We start from the raw sequence: 15,202 nt of genomic DNA, 5'->3' as shown, positions 1-15,202 counted from the left end.
ATAACAGAGTGTATATCAGTGTGTATAACAGTGTGTATAACAGAGTGTATAACAGTGTGTCTAACAGAGTGTATAACAGTGTGTATAACTGAGTGTATAACAGAGTGTATAACAGAGTGTATAACAGAGTGTATAACAGTGTGTCTAACAGTGTGTCTAACAGTGTGTATAACAGAGTGTATAACTGTGTGTATAACAGAGTGTATAACAGAGTGTATAACAGTGTGTCTAACAGTGTGTCTAACAGTGTATAACAGAGTGTATATCAGTGTGTATAACAGTGTATAACAGAGTGTATAACAGTGTATAACAGAGTGTATATCAGTGTGTCTAACAGTGTGTATATCAGTGTGTCTAACAGTGTGTCTAACAGTGTATAACAGAGTGTATATCAGTGTGTATAACAGTGTGTATAACAGAGTGTATAACAGAGTGTATAACAGAGTGTATATCAGTGTGTTTAACAGTGTGTATAACAATGTGTATAACAGTGTATAACAGAGTGTATAACAGTGTGTCTAACAGTGTATAACAGAGTGTATATCAGTGTGTCTAACAGTGTGTATAACAGAGTGTATAACAGTGTGTATAACAGTGTGTATATCAGTGTGTATAACAGTGTGTCTAACAGTGTGTCTAACAGTGTGTATAACAGTGTGTATAACAGAGTGTATAACAGTGTGTATAACAGAGTGTATATCAGTGTGTATAACAGAGTGTATAACAGAGTGTATAACAGTGTGTATAACAGTGTGTATATCAGAGTGTATAACAGTGTGTATATCAGAGTGTATAACAGTGTGTCTAACAGTGTATAACAGAGTGTATATCAGTGTGTATAACAGTGTGTATAACAGAGTGTATAACAGAGTGTATATCAGTGTGTTTAACAGTGTGTATAACAATGTGTATAACAGTGTATAACAGAGTGTATAACAGTGTGTCTAACAGTGTATAACAGAGTGTATATCAGTGTGTCTAACAGTGTGTATAACAGTGTGTATAACAGAGTGTATAACAGTGTATAACAGAGTGTATATCAGTGTGTCTAACAGAGTGTATAACAGTGTGTATAACACACTCAGAGTGTATAACACACACTCACTGACATTTAAAGGAAATGTTTTCAAGAACCATGATAAGACTTACACACTCAAACATAGAAGAAAAGGGCAAGAAAAAGGATAAAATCATAACATGACACGATGATAAGAAATAAATGATCTTGAAACGGTGGACGAGGGCACGTTAAACTTTACTTTTACAATTTGAAAAATACCATTATACATATAAATAAAATGATGTGATGAACAGTAAGATTTGTAAGATATTGTAAGTCATTATTAATTCCAGTTATTAAAAATAATTGTATCCAAGACGTTCAAAACAGAAGTATAATGTAATGAATTAAAAAAAAAATCGTGACACAAAAACGTTGGATATTTTCTTCTCATGTTGTGTTTCACACAGTAAATATTTCTTTTGCACAATAAACGTTGCCACCTCGAGTAAAAATCCCTTCTAATTTGTCTGGATAGATATTGATGAATTAAATATTCAGCGAACGAAGAAATAATCAGTTATAATCTGTAATCTATAATCTTCATTTAAACGCGACACAAGTATCAGTCGGGAAAATGCGCATAGCGAATAAGTAAATATGAAGACGTTAGACTGAGGGCAATTTCCATAAAACATTGCAGCATAAAAATAAATGCTGTATGGTGGAGCTTGTCTTCTAATCAACACATCTTCTCTACCAGTAAAAATGACCTTAACTCTGTAAAGCTTTCGGGAAACCTGGCTCTGATCTGTTAGCAGGACGCCACATCATCTTTTCCTATGTAAAACCTGTTGAAAAAAGGGCTGGATCCTCTTATACACCCTTAATATCTACAAGCCTCAGGTCTTTGTGCTTAACAATAACTACAAGTATCCACTGATTAGTGTCAGGAGTAGGCTCGGAGACACAAGCAGGCTAGCTTTATTGTTTGTTTTGCCTTTTTTTCTGCGTGTGATTTAGTGAGGATATCTCACGAGTGTTTTGCTAATTACACCTCTGTGCTGTTCACTAATGTCAAATCCGACACCTACACCCGAGGACCTTCTAACAAGGACTGTGTGAAGTAATCATCCACAGTAAGAGTGTGGGCCTTTCAGCACAACACGAGGGTTATCCAGCACCACGAAAGGCAAAGTTCAACCTCAATTATCAGTATAATAGCATATAATAGCAATGAACCAAACACAATGCTATGCTAATCCATGCTGAATTGAGTCCAACGAGGAAGGGAACAGGCGATAAAGGACTAGCACTAATAGCATTGTAAAGGGGGTGACCATTACATATCATTAAAAAACGAAGAGGCTTGAATCAGAACAGCAGCCACAAAAATAAAGTGCTGCACTGCAGTGGTAAGTGTGGTTGCTTCAGTTAATGACCGGCTCCTTATGTACGTATAAAAAAGATATACAAGGAAACACAAGGTATTATACAAAATACTAATAAATATGTGACTACAAGGAAAGGACTGTTTTTCAAAACAGTCATCTAAAATTGTAAAACAGGCATCTAAAATATGTTTTCCTCCCACGAGTGTAGTAATAATTGTCTAATTCACACTTATTTATTATATTATTTTCATATTTGGCTTAGTGTTCATTATCAACTGCAGAAACAAAGCGAGCGAGAATGAAGCCAGTGGCTTTGGTTGTTTGGTTAATTCTGATTTTAAAAACAATTCATTTGATTAAAATAAAAAAAAAAAAATGACCTACTGACATTTCTAAATTCATAAGAGCGTACATAAATGTAAAAGAGTTTTTATTGTAAATAAATATAAGCCTGTTAAAATTTCAAAGAACACAGCAGAATAAATCCTCTGTGTCTTTTTCTTAATCATAGTTATACTACGCTATCTGTCTAACAACAGAATCAGCACGTTCCACTAGACTGGGTCTAAACACACACAGACTTAAACCTTGAATTAAATCCTTACACTCGACTCAGCACTTTATGTAAAAATATTATGACTGAGTGTTTACAGCTTAAGCTTAAACATTAAAAGATAATTATACAGTAGCTGGCAAAATGACAATGAAACCATTAAAACCTCTACAAAATTAACACTGAGTGCCTCAGCAATTGACTATGTATTTAAAATATAGACATGTTTAAACGTACATTTAGGAAAAGCGCTAATAACAAATATTTTCTGTATGTAAATTCATCATATTGCTGCAGGGAAACTCAGTAAATAAATGTTGCAGTATTATTGAGAGGTGAGATAAATGTAATCTCTAAAATGCTTTAGAGATTTATACCGTGTGTATTTGTGGCTGCTTTCAAGGAAGTGAACTGCACACCACTGTGTTCAAAGGAAAGAAATATCAGAGCTCTGCCTACCTTCAACTCACGGAAGAAGATGCTGCTGCGCGCCCATTCGACGATAGAAAAGAGCGTCTGGTCGGCCATCTTGCACATGAGGCCAAACGTGTTGAGCTTGTCATGCTTGCTGCGGCCGGCCTGCTCCTGCTGCAGGTAGGCCAGGATCTTGGCTTGCACTTGCGGCTCATCGGGCTCACACTTGAGCAGCTCAGCTACTAAGCGTGGGAATCCCGGCGCTTCGGCGTACGCGTAGCCCATCAACGATTCGGGCGAGCTGCCGTATGGCTCGGGGTATTCGCACTTGATGGCTCGGCTCTGGAAGTGCCCGTAGGCCTGGTAGCCCTGCGGTGGCATGGCCATGCTGACGGGAGACGGGACAAAGGGGCTGCGGTCATAGTCAGAGCTGGACTGGTGATGCTGGTGATGTTGATGGTGTTGGTGGTGGTGGTGGTGGTGGTGGTGGTGGCTCAGTGCCAGCCCCTTGGAAGCCGAGTGGATGGTCTGGATAGCAGAGGAGATAGTGAGGTCAGCGGGAGCGGTCTGCATGCTGTGGTTCATGGATTCCAGCTTGAGGCCGCTTGCACGGATCAGTGCTTTCTTCTGCTGCTTTAGCGCACGGTCCCGCTTGTACATGGGGCCAAACTTGTTTCGACCACCGCGCATGCGGTCCGCCCTCACAGCTTGTCCGGGTAGAGAAAAGAGAAAACGAATTATTTCGTCTATATCAGGAGATTAGACAAATTCTTATCATTAATAACTGTTTATAGACAATATTTACATTAGTACTGCTTTTCATTACTGAAATGAGATGTTTATATACTATAAAGATGCCAATATCCTGTGCAATTCATCTTATAGACTAATAATATGCTCCAGTCCATTTTACAGGTAAAAATCTCTTTAATCAAATAAATGAAACAATGTGAAAACTTAGTCATAATTCAACACATGATCATACTTCAGAATACAAAGAGTTCTCTAGGAGGAAACACACGGCAATTATTTACACTTCATTATTTCTCTTTTAGGTCCCACACTATCAGCAGATGTGAAGCTGGAGGATCTACAACCACTTTTACATTCAGACAAACATGAATAGGGAAAATTAACACACACACACACACACACACACACACACACACACACACACACACACACACACACACACACACACACACACACACACACACACACAGACCTAGACCTAACCAGTGTGCACCTAGTTGTCAGAACAGCCCTCTAATAACTGAAGAACACACGGCACAAGAGAAGCTGAAATTAATAAAATAATTAAAATAAAAAGCCAGCTGCCAGCTGATTTTAATGGGCTCTGTCAAAGCGGTGTGTTTGTGTGTGTGTGTGTGTGTGTGTGTGTGTGTGTGATGGGAGAGAGCCAGTAACAGTCCCTATGATGCCCCTAAAACTATATCCAGGTTTCTTTTTTCTTTTTTTTTTACATATTTGAAGGTAAAAAATGCATTTTATTGAGAAAAACCACCCCGATGTTATTGTAGCAACGTAAAGTATTAATGACTCTGTGTTACTGGGAAATTAATGAGCTGTAAACTAATACTCGGCTCTTTTGGGAAATCACAATTAGATGTGAACCTGCATGATTGTAGCTACTGTGCCCCGAAAACCTGGGCACCTAATTAAACAAGGTTATTTACATGCATGTCGTATACATTTCTTTGCTCTGTGAAAGACGTGGGGGTGTAAAAGGTCGCCTCATTTGTGTATTTCTGCAGCAGCTAACATTTAATCTATGTAATATGTATAAATCCCCATAAACTTGCTCCTGTGAGCGTATATGGGGGTCTGCTGCTTGTGTGTGCTTGCTGTGTGTGTGTGTGTGTGTGTGTGTGTGTGTGTGTATGTGTGTGGTGTGTGTGTGTGTGTGTGGTGTGTGTGGTGTGTGTGTGTGTGTGTGTGTGTGTGTGTGTGTGGTGTGTATGTGTGTGTGAGTGTGCTGCCAGATTAGCGTTGTTGTGAGCCAGTATAGCTGCTTATTGTCTGATTTATATGTGTTTAATATACAGGAATATTAAAGGCAGTTTGGACGAGGCTCATTGTCTTATCACAGGCATACAAATGCTTCCCGGGGCTGGATCCTGACACACTGTTTGTCATGTCCACTCAGAGGGTGATGCTCTATGCACATACATGAATAGCTATGATACCAATGCATATGTAATGGGACAGTGCACTGCCTTCAGCGCTGAGAGCTGAGAGACGGGACTGCGTATTTTTCCCCCTCACTCCAGGGGCTCGTTCTGAATATCCACCCTCCCGTGTTGAGAGGCGCTTTGATTCATGGTGGTGCTTAATATGGATAACGGATGTTGATGAAACTGAAATCATTTTATGCTCCATTGTGCGCAGCATTGCTTCCAAACTGAATGAATAAACACTTAGTTTAGCCTTTTCTACTGGCTTAACTTTCACAGCAGCTACAGTGCAGAGGAAAAAAGTCTTGAAATCAAGGATGAGTCACGATAAACCTCCCTAAGAAACAGATCACTACGGCGTCTCTGTATATATTACATCTTACCAGGCTTCAACATGACCAGAACAAGCTGCCATAGCTTATCAATAATGATAATGTGACTTTGGTACAGACACATACAGACTGTTGTCAGCACTTGCGGATACGGGCAAATTTCACTGAATGAAAACATATCTGTTATCAGCTTTAAATAAACCTTGTGTGGCTGAAGAGTTATAAACACACGGATATCGGCAGACATAATCATAGAATATTTATTTTACACAACTCTAACACCATCAGCTAGCTCTGATTCTGCAAGCAATGTTCATCTCCATCATTTAAAAGGAAAAGGAATCAACAGCTGATCATTTTATGAAGAAAAAAGATCGATTTTTGCGGCGTGTAATAACAGTCCATGTTCGATAACATCTGGTATTTTTATGGTACAAACATTAAAACAAACAGTATTTTGGAGAAACTGTCGATTTATTAAAGCAAAGTTAGATTTAATCAGCGATTCCTTTTATCAGAAACAGTTTTTGTTTTTTGAGCAAAGTGTTGTGATGTAAAAGTGTCCTAGCTCTCATGTGTCTCGCTCACGTCAGGGAGAAGCCTCAACACTGCTGCTCCAACTCACTACAGTATCAAATATCACTTGGATTCCAAACTATTAGCTCTTATTAACGTTACGAAGCTACATATGTTTACACATTTTACATACACACACGGTCAGTAAACAGTTACAAGTCAACTGGTACCATGTACAATGTACAGGGAAGCTTTAGGCTCAAGCATGTGGACTGGATTTGTTTAAGTTGGAAAGTATAATAGCACTGTAGAGAATTTTTCTTACCTTCCAGCTTCATGCCGACGTTGAGGCACTTCTGGAAGCGGCAGTAAGGGCAGCGCTTACGCTGTGTCTTGTCTATCTGACAGCTCTGGTTCTCAATACATGTGTAGCGCTTGTTGTTCTGCACGGTGCGCTTGAAGAAGCCCTGCCGAGCAGGATGAATGAAGATGTCAAAAATCTGACCCCTGTGAATTTGTTAATGTGCTATTCGACCAAAGACAAATGGCACACACACACACACACACACACACACACACACACACACACACACACACACACACGCACGCACGCACACATGCTCAGACTCATTTTCATTTAGAGAGCGATACGGGGGGGAAATGCAGTCAAGGCCACACAAGTCGAAACATAAAAAGAGAGCAAGAGGCCGACAAATGATCACCATCCAGGGCTTACTGTGTAAACGCAGATACATTCATGTGTTCTCACATACTCACACAAACTGACATGTGAACTCACAATGGCAAAAATAATCAGGAACAAAGTCAAAGGACAAAATATAAGTTTTGCCCTGAATAACACATGACAGAAATAAACACTGTAGTAAATACAAAGTGCAATAAAACATCAGGCATGACAGGAAGAATCAGTGACACAGTGACACACAGCTCGTATTTCCCCCAAATTATTTCCAGATTATAGGCTTCGACTGAATGAATCCATAGTGCAGCACTGTCACGTCATTAAATACATTTATATTCAGGTGCCACTCCAAATGTAGATCATCTATAATTTTATCTATATAAATATATATATATATATTTCATAAATAAAGCAAATATTCACATTTGAGGGGATATAACTTTCTTACCACAAGACATTTCAATATAACATGATCCTAAATAACTCTACAAACGTGTAGCTAAATATATGATGTCTATAAATTTTACAGCAGCTAATATACAAGATACAAAACTGTGATTTCAAGAATTAAGTTAAAAAAAAAAAAACTTTCACACAGGAAAAAGCTTTAACTTATTGTAGTTTAGCATTATGAGGAGAGATTTTAAATCTGCACCGAGACAGCCGACACACACACACACACACACACACACACACACACACACACACACACACACACACACACACACACACACACACACACACACACACACACGCACGCACACACACACACCCCTCAAATGTGGTTCTGCATTTCTTCTTCAGTCTTTCAAACCTAGCTAAAAATAATATTGGCTCCACAGATAAAGTCACTGGCCCTTGTTTGTTTATCAGACCTCTTGCTCTTTATGTCTTTATGTCTCTTTAAGCTCTGGTGAATCATTGATTATTTATTGTCCATGGAGGAAAACACACCTAAGTTAAATATGTTAGTAAAATAGGGATAATGAAAGCACAGCAGAAGTAAAGTGAATATTGGAATATTAAATATATTAGTACATATAAATTATTAAATAAATGTGTCTGTTACAACACGTATCAGTGTTGTGATACCATGTCGATTTAATGCTGTTGGTCATGACATGGGAGAAAAAAACAGACTTGTGTGACTGCACAGGAGAAAAAGAGTTATGATCGCTCTCCATATGAACACTCTGTTTGGGCATCTGGATTTTAAAAGAGTTTCTAATTGTTCTACATTCTGTTTCAAACTAATGCCACGATGTAACCATGTAAAAACACACGATTATTTTGTAAAAATACTAGACAAGTAGTTTGTTGTTTTCTTAGAAACAGTTTAGTATTAAGACGATACATTAAAAAGGCATAATTTAAAGAAATGTAGCATGTCGGACCTTCTGATGTTGCAACAGTGAAGGGGATAATAATAATAATAATAATGTGTACTTTGACACAGAGCAATGTGTCCCTACAGCGCACAGCAAGATCTGTGTTGAATTATCAACCAGTGTTTATGTAGAATTCTATTAAATAAAGATTTAAAAAAGAATGCAGCAGGTAATAACTAAATGATGTAAAAATTAATCCCGTGCTGCATGTGTTAATTCTGTACATTATACCAGTGGAAGAATCCAGTACTGAAGGGAAGTAAGTGTTAATCCAATACGATCAATTCAATGATTCTCTCTCTCTCTCTCTCTCTCTCTCTCTCTCTCTCTCTCTCTCTCTCTCTCTCTCTCTCTCTCTCTCTCTCTCTCTGTCTCTCTCTCTCTCTCTCTCTCTCTCTCTTTCCCTCTGTGTAATATCAGACTACTAGATTAGAAGAACATCTGAGCTCACCTTGCAGCTCTCACAGGTGAGCAGGCCGTAGTGATATCCGGATACTTTGTCTCCACACACGGGACACATCTCATCCAGGTCTTCATCGTAGGAGTAGTCCATCATTTTAAACTGAGGGGCTGCAGAAAGAAAGCATACACACAAACACAGGGCTTAGAGCTATCCTTTTCTCCATAAAGTCAGTTCTTATGAATTTGCTTGGCAAACGAGCTGAAAGTTCTTGCTCTATAGTTCTAACCGCTTAAACACCCTACAGATGTGAAGACAAACACACTGTTGTGGAGAGAAAAGAGTTTGAGGGAAATCTGCGCAAAAAAAACAACGATGTTGTATAGTGTGGAGGATGGTGGCACACAGGGCAGACATCACTTTCAATCTTATTAATATTCATGAGCGCTCGTAAATTGGTCGGAGAAGCGCGCGCGTTGGGGAAGCGGCTTTAGCCGTCGGCCGAGCCAAAGCTCAACTGCACTTTAACTCCAGGCTCATGTGTGAAACTAATTAATCCGTTTACTCTAACATTTATCTTTCTTTTCCTCCTCTCTCTCTCCGATGGAGTTTGGTTATATTTTGGGTATTTGCGCTAATTATTTTTTTTTTCTTGAACGCAACATTTAAAACTTTACACGATGCGTCTTAATAAATTATATTAAATGAAATTAAATGAAATTTTTAGATTTTAAACAACTCACAATAATTATGGTGATTTTATATTGTAATAAATATCAAACATTTTCTATCAAACATTAAAAAGAGGAGATTGAATAAATAAATTAAACAATTGAACATTTTCTATGACCAATAGATAAAAATAGCTGCTTTTATGTCCGAGCTTAATTACTTTACAGCCTACAATCTATATAATATATTAATGATTAATAAACTGGGTGGATTTTATTGCTCGAACTCGTTTAACTTCTGTTTAATATGTGTGGATTATTTTAGTTTTTTTTTACACATTTTATACAGTCTGTTTTATTGCGTGTAAAAGAAAATCGATTTTTTAAAACGGCGAAAAAATACACATGTTAATTGGAGTAAATAAAAGAATTAATACAGTTTATTCTTTCTTAAACTGAAGCAGTGAAGCAGTTCTGCCTGCGCACGTGCACAGAAAACCCCAGTAAACTGTATGTTATTATAATGACACGCGTTTAATTCGCCGTAACACAAATTGTTTGCATTGTTTGACTATTTATAGCTCAAAAACTCTGTTAATCACTTTATGTAAATGACGTACAATTCTGTCAGTATTACTGGTGATGATTTAATTAATTAATGTCAGCCGGGTTACTGAGGAAAATCGCAAAACACACACACACACACACACACACACACACACACACACACACACACACACACACACACACACACACACACACGTCCCGACAATTAAATACAATAGAGAAAATATATCGATTTTTTGTTTGCTGCAAAGTACAAAGTCAGTAGCTCAAAACTCAAACAACTTTTTTTCACTCCTAAATTTTACTCGGCTTTGAGCGACAAAAATCAGTGAGTCCTCAATTTAGAGCTCAATTTTACGCTCAGTTTTATATGTTCTCTGCATTTTTATTACAAAGCTTTAACTGGATAATTACCTGGGTTTGGAGTTTAAGAGTCTTATATTACAATTTTCACGCCTTAAAAACTAAATAAAACCAACAAACCAACAAATAAACCCACAGATCTCCCAGTAAACACAGCAGTAATGGTTGGTCTGAATTAAAGAGCAGTAATGGTTGAGCTGATCTAAGCGACATGCAGCCTGCGCGTCCACGTATTTATAAAGTCTCACTGACAGCCACGTGTCTCGGTGCTGTGTTGGGCAACAAAGTAAAATAAAATCAAGCCAGGCCGTTTAAGAATGAGCCCTTACCTTGCATGTTTGCGGGAATGTGGCCCTGCTCCCCATGCGACCGAGAGAGTCCCAGGCACTCTGACTCGACTTTGGGCAGCATGACAGTTTCACTAATATGAAGAAGAGAAGCCGCTCTGTCCGGCGACCCACCTGGACCCAGAACAACACCAGAGATGCTCACTCTCTCTCTCTCTCTCTCTCTCTCTCTCTCTCTCTCTCTCTCTCTCTCTCTCTCTCTCTCACACACACACACACACACACACACACACACACACACACACACACACACACACACACACACACACACACACACACACACCAAGCTTCGGAAATCCCTCGTGGTATGTAGCCTGTGACTACAGATGACAGCGGCAAAGCAGACCGACGTTGTTCATGTTGCCTGCCGTTGTGCCACCTGAGCTACTGCAGGCCTGCAGGCAGCGTGTGCTGGTGTTACAGACCTGAATGCGCGCAACAGCACCGAGACGAAGCGCACGGGGTTTTGTAATTTAAAATAAACGCACTGAGCAACGTCTCAACCCTCATCAGTGAAAAACAACCAACAGTGCACCTAAGAGATTTCTTTTTGCTATTCTATTAGTGAACTGTCACAACTTTACGCTTTGCGGTTCGTCACCGTGCTCTCCGTACGCGCAGCCTACGCGGACACACAGTGAAGTTCAAACCTCTCCTCGCCGCTTTGTTTACGTCGCATCTACACGCCATTCACCAATCAGCGTTGCGCTCACGGCGTGACATCACACATCCTGTCCAATGACCTGCGAGGAACTGAGGATCTTTGCGCTGGAACACCGCCCCTCCTCTCTCGCTACCCGGATCACAGCTGTTTAACGCCGCTAATGACGGACCTGTAAAGCGCCTGTAGGTACTGAAGCACAACGTTATGAGATGAAGCTTCTATAAACACCTTCTCCAGGGGCTACGTGAGTCACAGCAGGCCTTATTATTCTCTTATTATACTGTATGTACGAAGTGTCCCATGACACGATGCATTAATTTGTCTTAAAAAAAAAAAAAAAAAAAAAAAAAAGCATTAATTTTAAAGCTATATAAAAATAGTAATCAATATTTTATTGTTAGTTTTCTTCACTGACTCTTGTAGCAAGTGTTATACTGCTAAGAACTTATCTTGACCTATAGGACAACATCTGTAAAGTCTATAATGAACCATTTTACGCAAAATATCCATTTAAAATTAAGTTTGTAAAATGATCTCTTATTAATTGCGCCTTTTCGCATTGATTCAAAATTCTAAATGAAATTCTAATTTTGGAACATAAAATTGTGGCTATAACATTATAATTCTTTTTATGTTTTAACAGCATTATGTTTCAGTAGTGAAGTGTAAAATCAGTGTACAACAATAAACACACAGTATGTTAAAGACTGAACCTTAATTCTGGGGTTATTGCTAAAGTCCAATGATGTCAAAATACACACAGTATCCTCTCCTCTGCTCGCTCTCTCTTTCTCTCTCTCTCTCTCTCTCTCTCTCTCTCTCTCTCTCTCTCTCTCTCTCTCTCTCTCTCACACACACACACACACACACACACACACACACACACACACACACACACACACACACACACACACAAACCTTTCCACTCATTTAACTCCGATTTTATAAAAGATTTTATTTATTCACTCATGGAAATGAACAAAAATGTTATTACTATTTTTTAAAACTTCTGAATTAATTTGACACTATTTACAAACTATAGAGATAACGACAACAACAACAACAACAACAATAATAATAATAGTAATAACAATAATTACTACTTACAAACTATTACTATTACTACTACTACTACTACTACTACTATTATTATTATTATTATTATTATTATTATTATTATTATTATTGTTTTTGTTGTTCTTGTTGTAGAAGAAGAAGAAGAAGAAGAAGAAGAAGAAGAAGAAGAAGAAAGAAGTACTAGTGTAAGTATTGTGATTCACTGCTAGTAAAAACCACGGTTTATTTTACGTCCCAAATACAAATGACTACATTAACAAATTATTATTATTATTATTATTATTATTATTATTATTATTATTATTATTATTATTATTATTATAAAATAACAATATGATATTTTATTTCATATAATATATATATGAAAATATATTATATATTATTATATGATACATTATTTGATAAGAATAATAATAGGAACAAGAATACAGAGCAATAATTTTATAAACGATATCACTATAGCAATTATATAGATTTATATAAATAAATAAATAAATAAATAAATAAATAAATAAATAAATAAATAAATAAAGCTGCACTTTGAGGTTATTTTAAATATGATTTTTAAAATATATGACCTCATTGCGCGCCACTGCATATTCAGTGGATTGTTGCTTTATGATCAAGGTGCAGTATCTTGAAGGCTAAATGATAAGGTCACCACCTTAGGCCTCATTTCACGTGGGTGCAGGTGTCTTAGGAATGTTAATATAAAATATACCGTCAATTAACGGCTTTTTAAAACAATTGTTTTCTCGGATAAACTATAGCTTACTTACCTAAACATAGCACATCTTCACAGGAGTCACTTTGTCCTTCTTCTCCCTCAGAACTCGAAGACATAGCAAACTGGATCAGTTATTTGTTGAAAAATACGCACTCTTCAGTGTTTGTTGTTATTTTTTTTTAATAAATTAAGAACTTTTAATCATTTTCTATACTTTTTCTTTCACTAGTTCTGGGGTTGTCAGAGCTTTAGGGTTGAATGTGCACTGTGCGTAACGGACAGCCCGCATCTCTTCACATGCGCCACGCGCCTCGCTCGCCTCGGTGACCCGCGTTCAGGAACCTGCAGTTGGGTCTCACCGTTTTCCAAACGCCGAAATACCATTGGGCCGCCTGGGTCACGTGGCCGCGCACGGTGTAATTACAACCAGTTATAAAGTGACACAGTGGTAGATAAGCACGAGCTGACGGATTGTACTAAAGGAATGATTAACAGGGGAAAGGAGGGAGTGGGTGAACTGAGATCGCTATACAGCCGAAAAAGACGGTAAAGGCAAGATCAAAAGGACGCATCCACATGTTGATAAAGCATGTAAACTGTCTAACTTTGAACTGTTTCAGCAAACATTCTCAGTCAAGTTTCCCAAAATCATCACAGCAGAAAGATCGTTAAATTGTAGCGCAAGCATCACATGTGGCCCTGGGGATTTGTTCTCATTCAGCTACAACAGCTTTAGTGAGAACAGACATGTCGGTCTGGATATTTTGTACATTGTATATCTGTATGTCTATATATTAGATATATATTTGTACATCTGAACATTTGTGTGCTTTCATCTCTGTGGACCGTTTATTTATTTATTTATTTATTTATTTATTTATTTATTTATCTATCTATCTATCTATCTATCTATCTATCTATCTATCTATCTATCTATCTATCTATCTATCTATCTATCTATTTATTTATTTATTTATTTATTTATTTATTTTATGGGAGAGACCCACATGTGGGTGTGATAATCTGGTGTCCACGAACGTTTGGCCATATAGTGTATTTTCCTAGTTGTACATTTGAAGTCATAGTAAGATATGATATTGCTGAGTTGTATGTTATTTTCTTATAATCTTTTCTCATTGGATCTTTTTACAAATCAATACATTTCTACTGTCATAAAATACAAATACTCCACTCCAGTTTTGGCTCAGATGGGATGAGTGGCCCAGTAAACACAGGCCTGTTGACAGAGGCGAGAGAACCTAATGACACTGGCGGCTACAATGCCAACAGAGCATGACCATTCTGACTGCTATAAGTGGATGTGAACTGATAACAGGAGAGTACCTGAGAGCTCTTTGCTTACCAAAAGGATTTATCAACTTAACCCTGTCTTCTTTCTCCTTTTTTTTTCTCCAGTGCCATTTTATGGCTCTGAGTGGAGTCCAGCGCTAAAGACAGAGCTCTTTATAGCAGAATAAACCATGTCTAGGCCTAACATGTGGGGGTCAAGGTTTCAATCTTGACAGAGAGGGCTTCAGGAGCTAATGAAACAAGAGCCGTGTTCACGTACCTCAATACATTTTCATTTATTTATTCACAGATCTGTCAAGAGGCATGTCTAGCTTTTTATTAAACTGGATGTTTTACTTGTTATTTGTAGTTTGTCCACATCAACACTATCTATCTGTCTGTCTGTCTGTCTGTCTGTGTGTGTCTGTGTGTGTGTGTGTGTGTGTGTGTGTGTGTGTGTGTGTGTGTGTGTGTGTGTGTGTGTGTGTACTACTTTATTATCCTTCAAGATTGAACTGATTTTCAAAAGATAATAAAATTCTTAGACAATGGAAAACACAGACACATTAATACAAGTTTATTTGTATTTTGTTTAAGTAGC

General features: G+C 37.8%; 1 protein-coding gene and 1 long non-coding RNA gene across 5 annotated transcripts in view; one reads left to right on the top strand and one right to left on the bottom strand.

Annotated features, from left to right (window-relative positions):
* Positions 1 to 13,656, bottom strand: part of nr5a2 (nuclear receptor subfamily 5, group A, member 2) — a 44,220-nt gene extending 30,564 nt beyond the window's left edge. The window contains exons 1-5 of one of the 4 annotated variants that reach the window (XM_027176088.2): positions 13,364 to 13,656; positions 10,826 to 10,957; positions 8,947 to 9,065; positions 6,730 to 6,871; positions 3,407 to 4,068 (exon numbers count right to left, since the gene is read on the bottom strand). In XM_027176088.2, the coding sequence (XP_027031889.2) occupies positions 3,407 to 4,068; positions 6,730 to 6,871; positions 8,947 to 9,065; positions 10,826 to 10,957; positions 13,364 to 13,427 (1,119 nt within the window). In that variant the 5' untranslated portion in view covers positions 13,428 to 13,656. Of the gene's footprint in view, positions 1 to 3,406; positions 4,069 to 6,729; positions 6,872 to 8,946; positions 9,066 to 10,547; positions 10,754 to 10,825; positions 10,958 to 11,126; positions 11,646 to 13,363 lie in introns of those variants that run through there. The other 3 variants (XM_027176090.2, XM_027176092.2, XM_047810229.1) reach the window with 3 other exon arrangements.
* LOC113661694 lies at positions 11,620 to 14,962 on the top strand. Its single transcript, XR_007139962.1, has 3 exons — positions 11,620 to 11,751; positions 12,717 to 12,769; positions 13,541 to 14,962. It is a non-coding gene; the product is annotated as an uncharacterized LOC113661694 (long non-coding RNA).
* The last annotated feature ends 240 nt before the right edge of the window (positions 14,963 to 15,202 follow it).

This window comes from Tachysurus fulvidraco, chromosome 2 (assembly GCF_022655615.1).
Source record: "Tachysurus fulvidraco isolate hzauxx_2018 chromosome 2, HZAU_PFXX_2.0, whole genome shotgun sequence".
NCBI classification, from domain to species: domain Eukaryota; kingdom Metazoa; phylum Chordata; class Actinopteri; order Siluriformes; family Bagridae; genus Tachysurus; species Tachysurus fulvidraco.
This window is presented reverse-complemented; position numbering and strand designations above follow the sequence as displayed.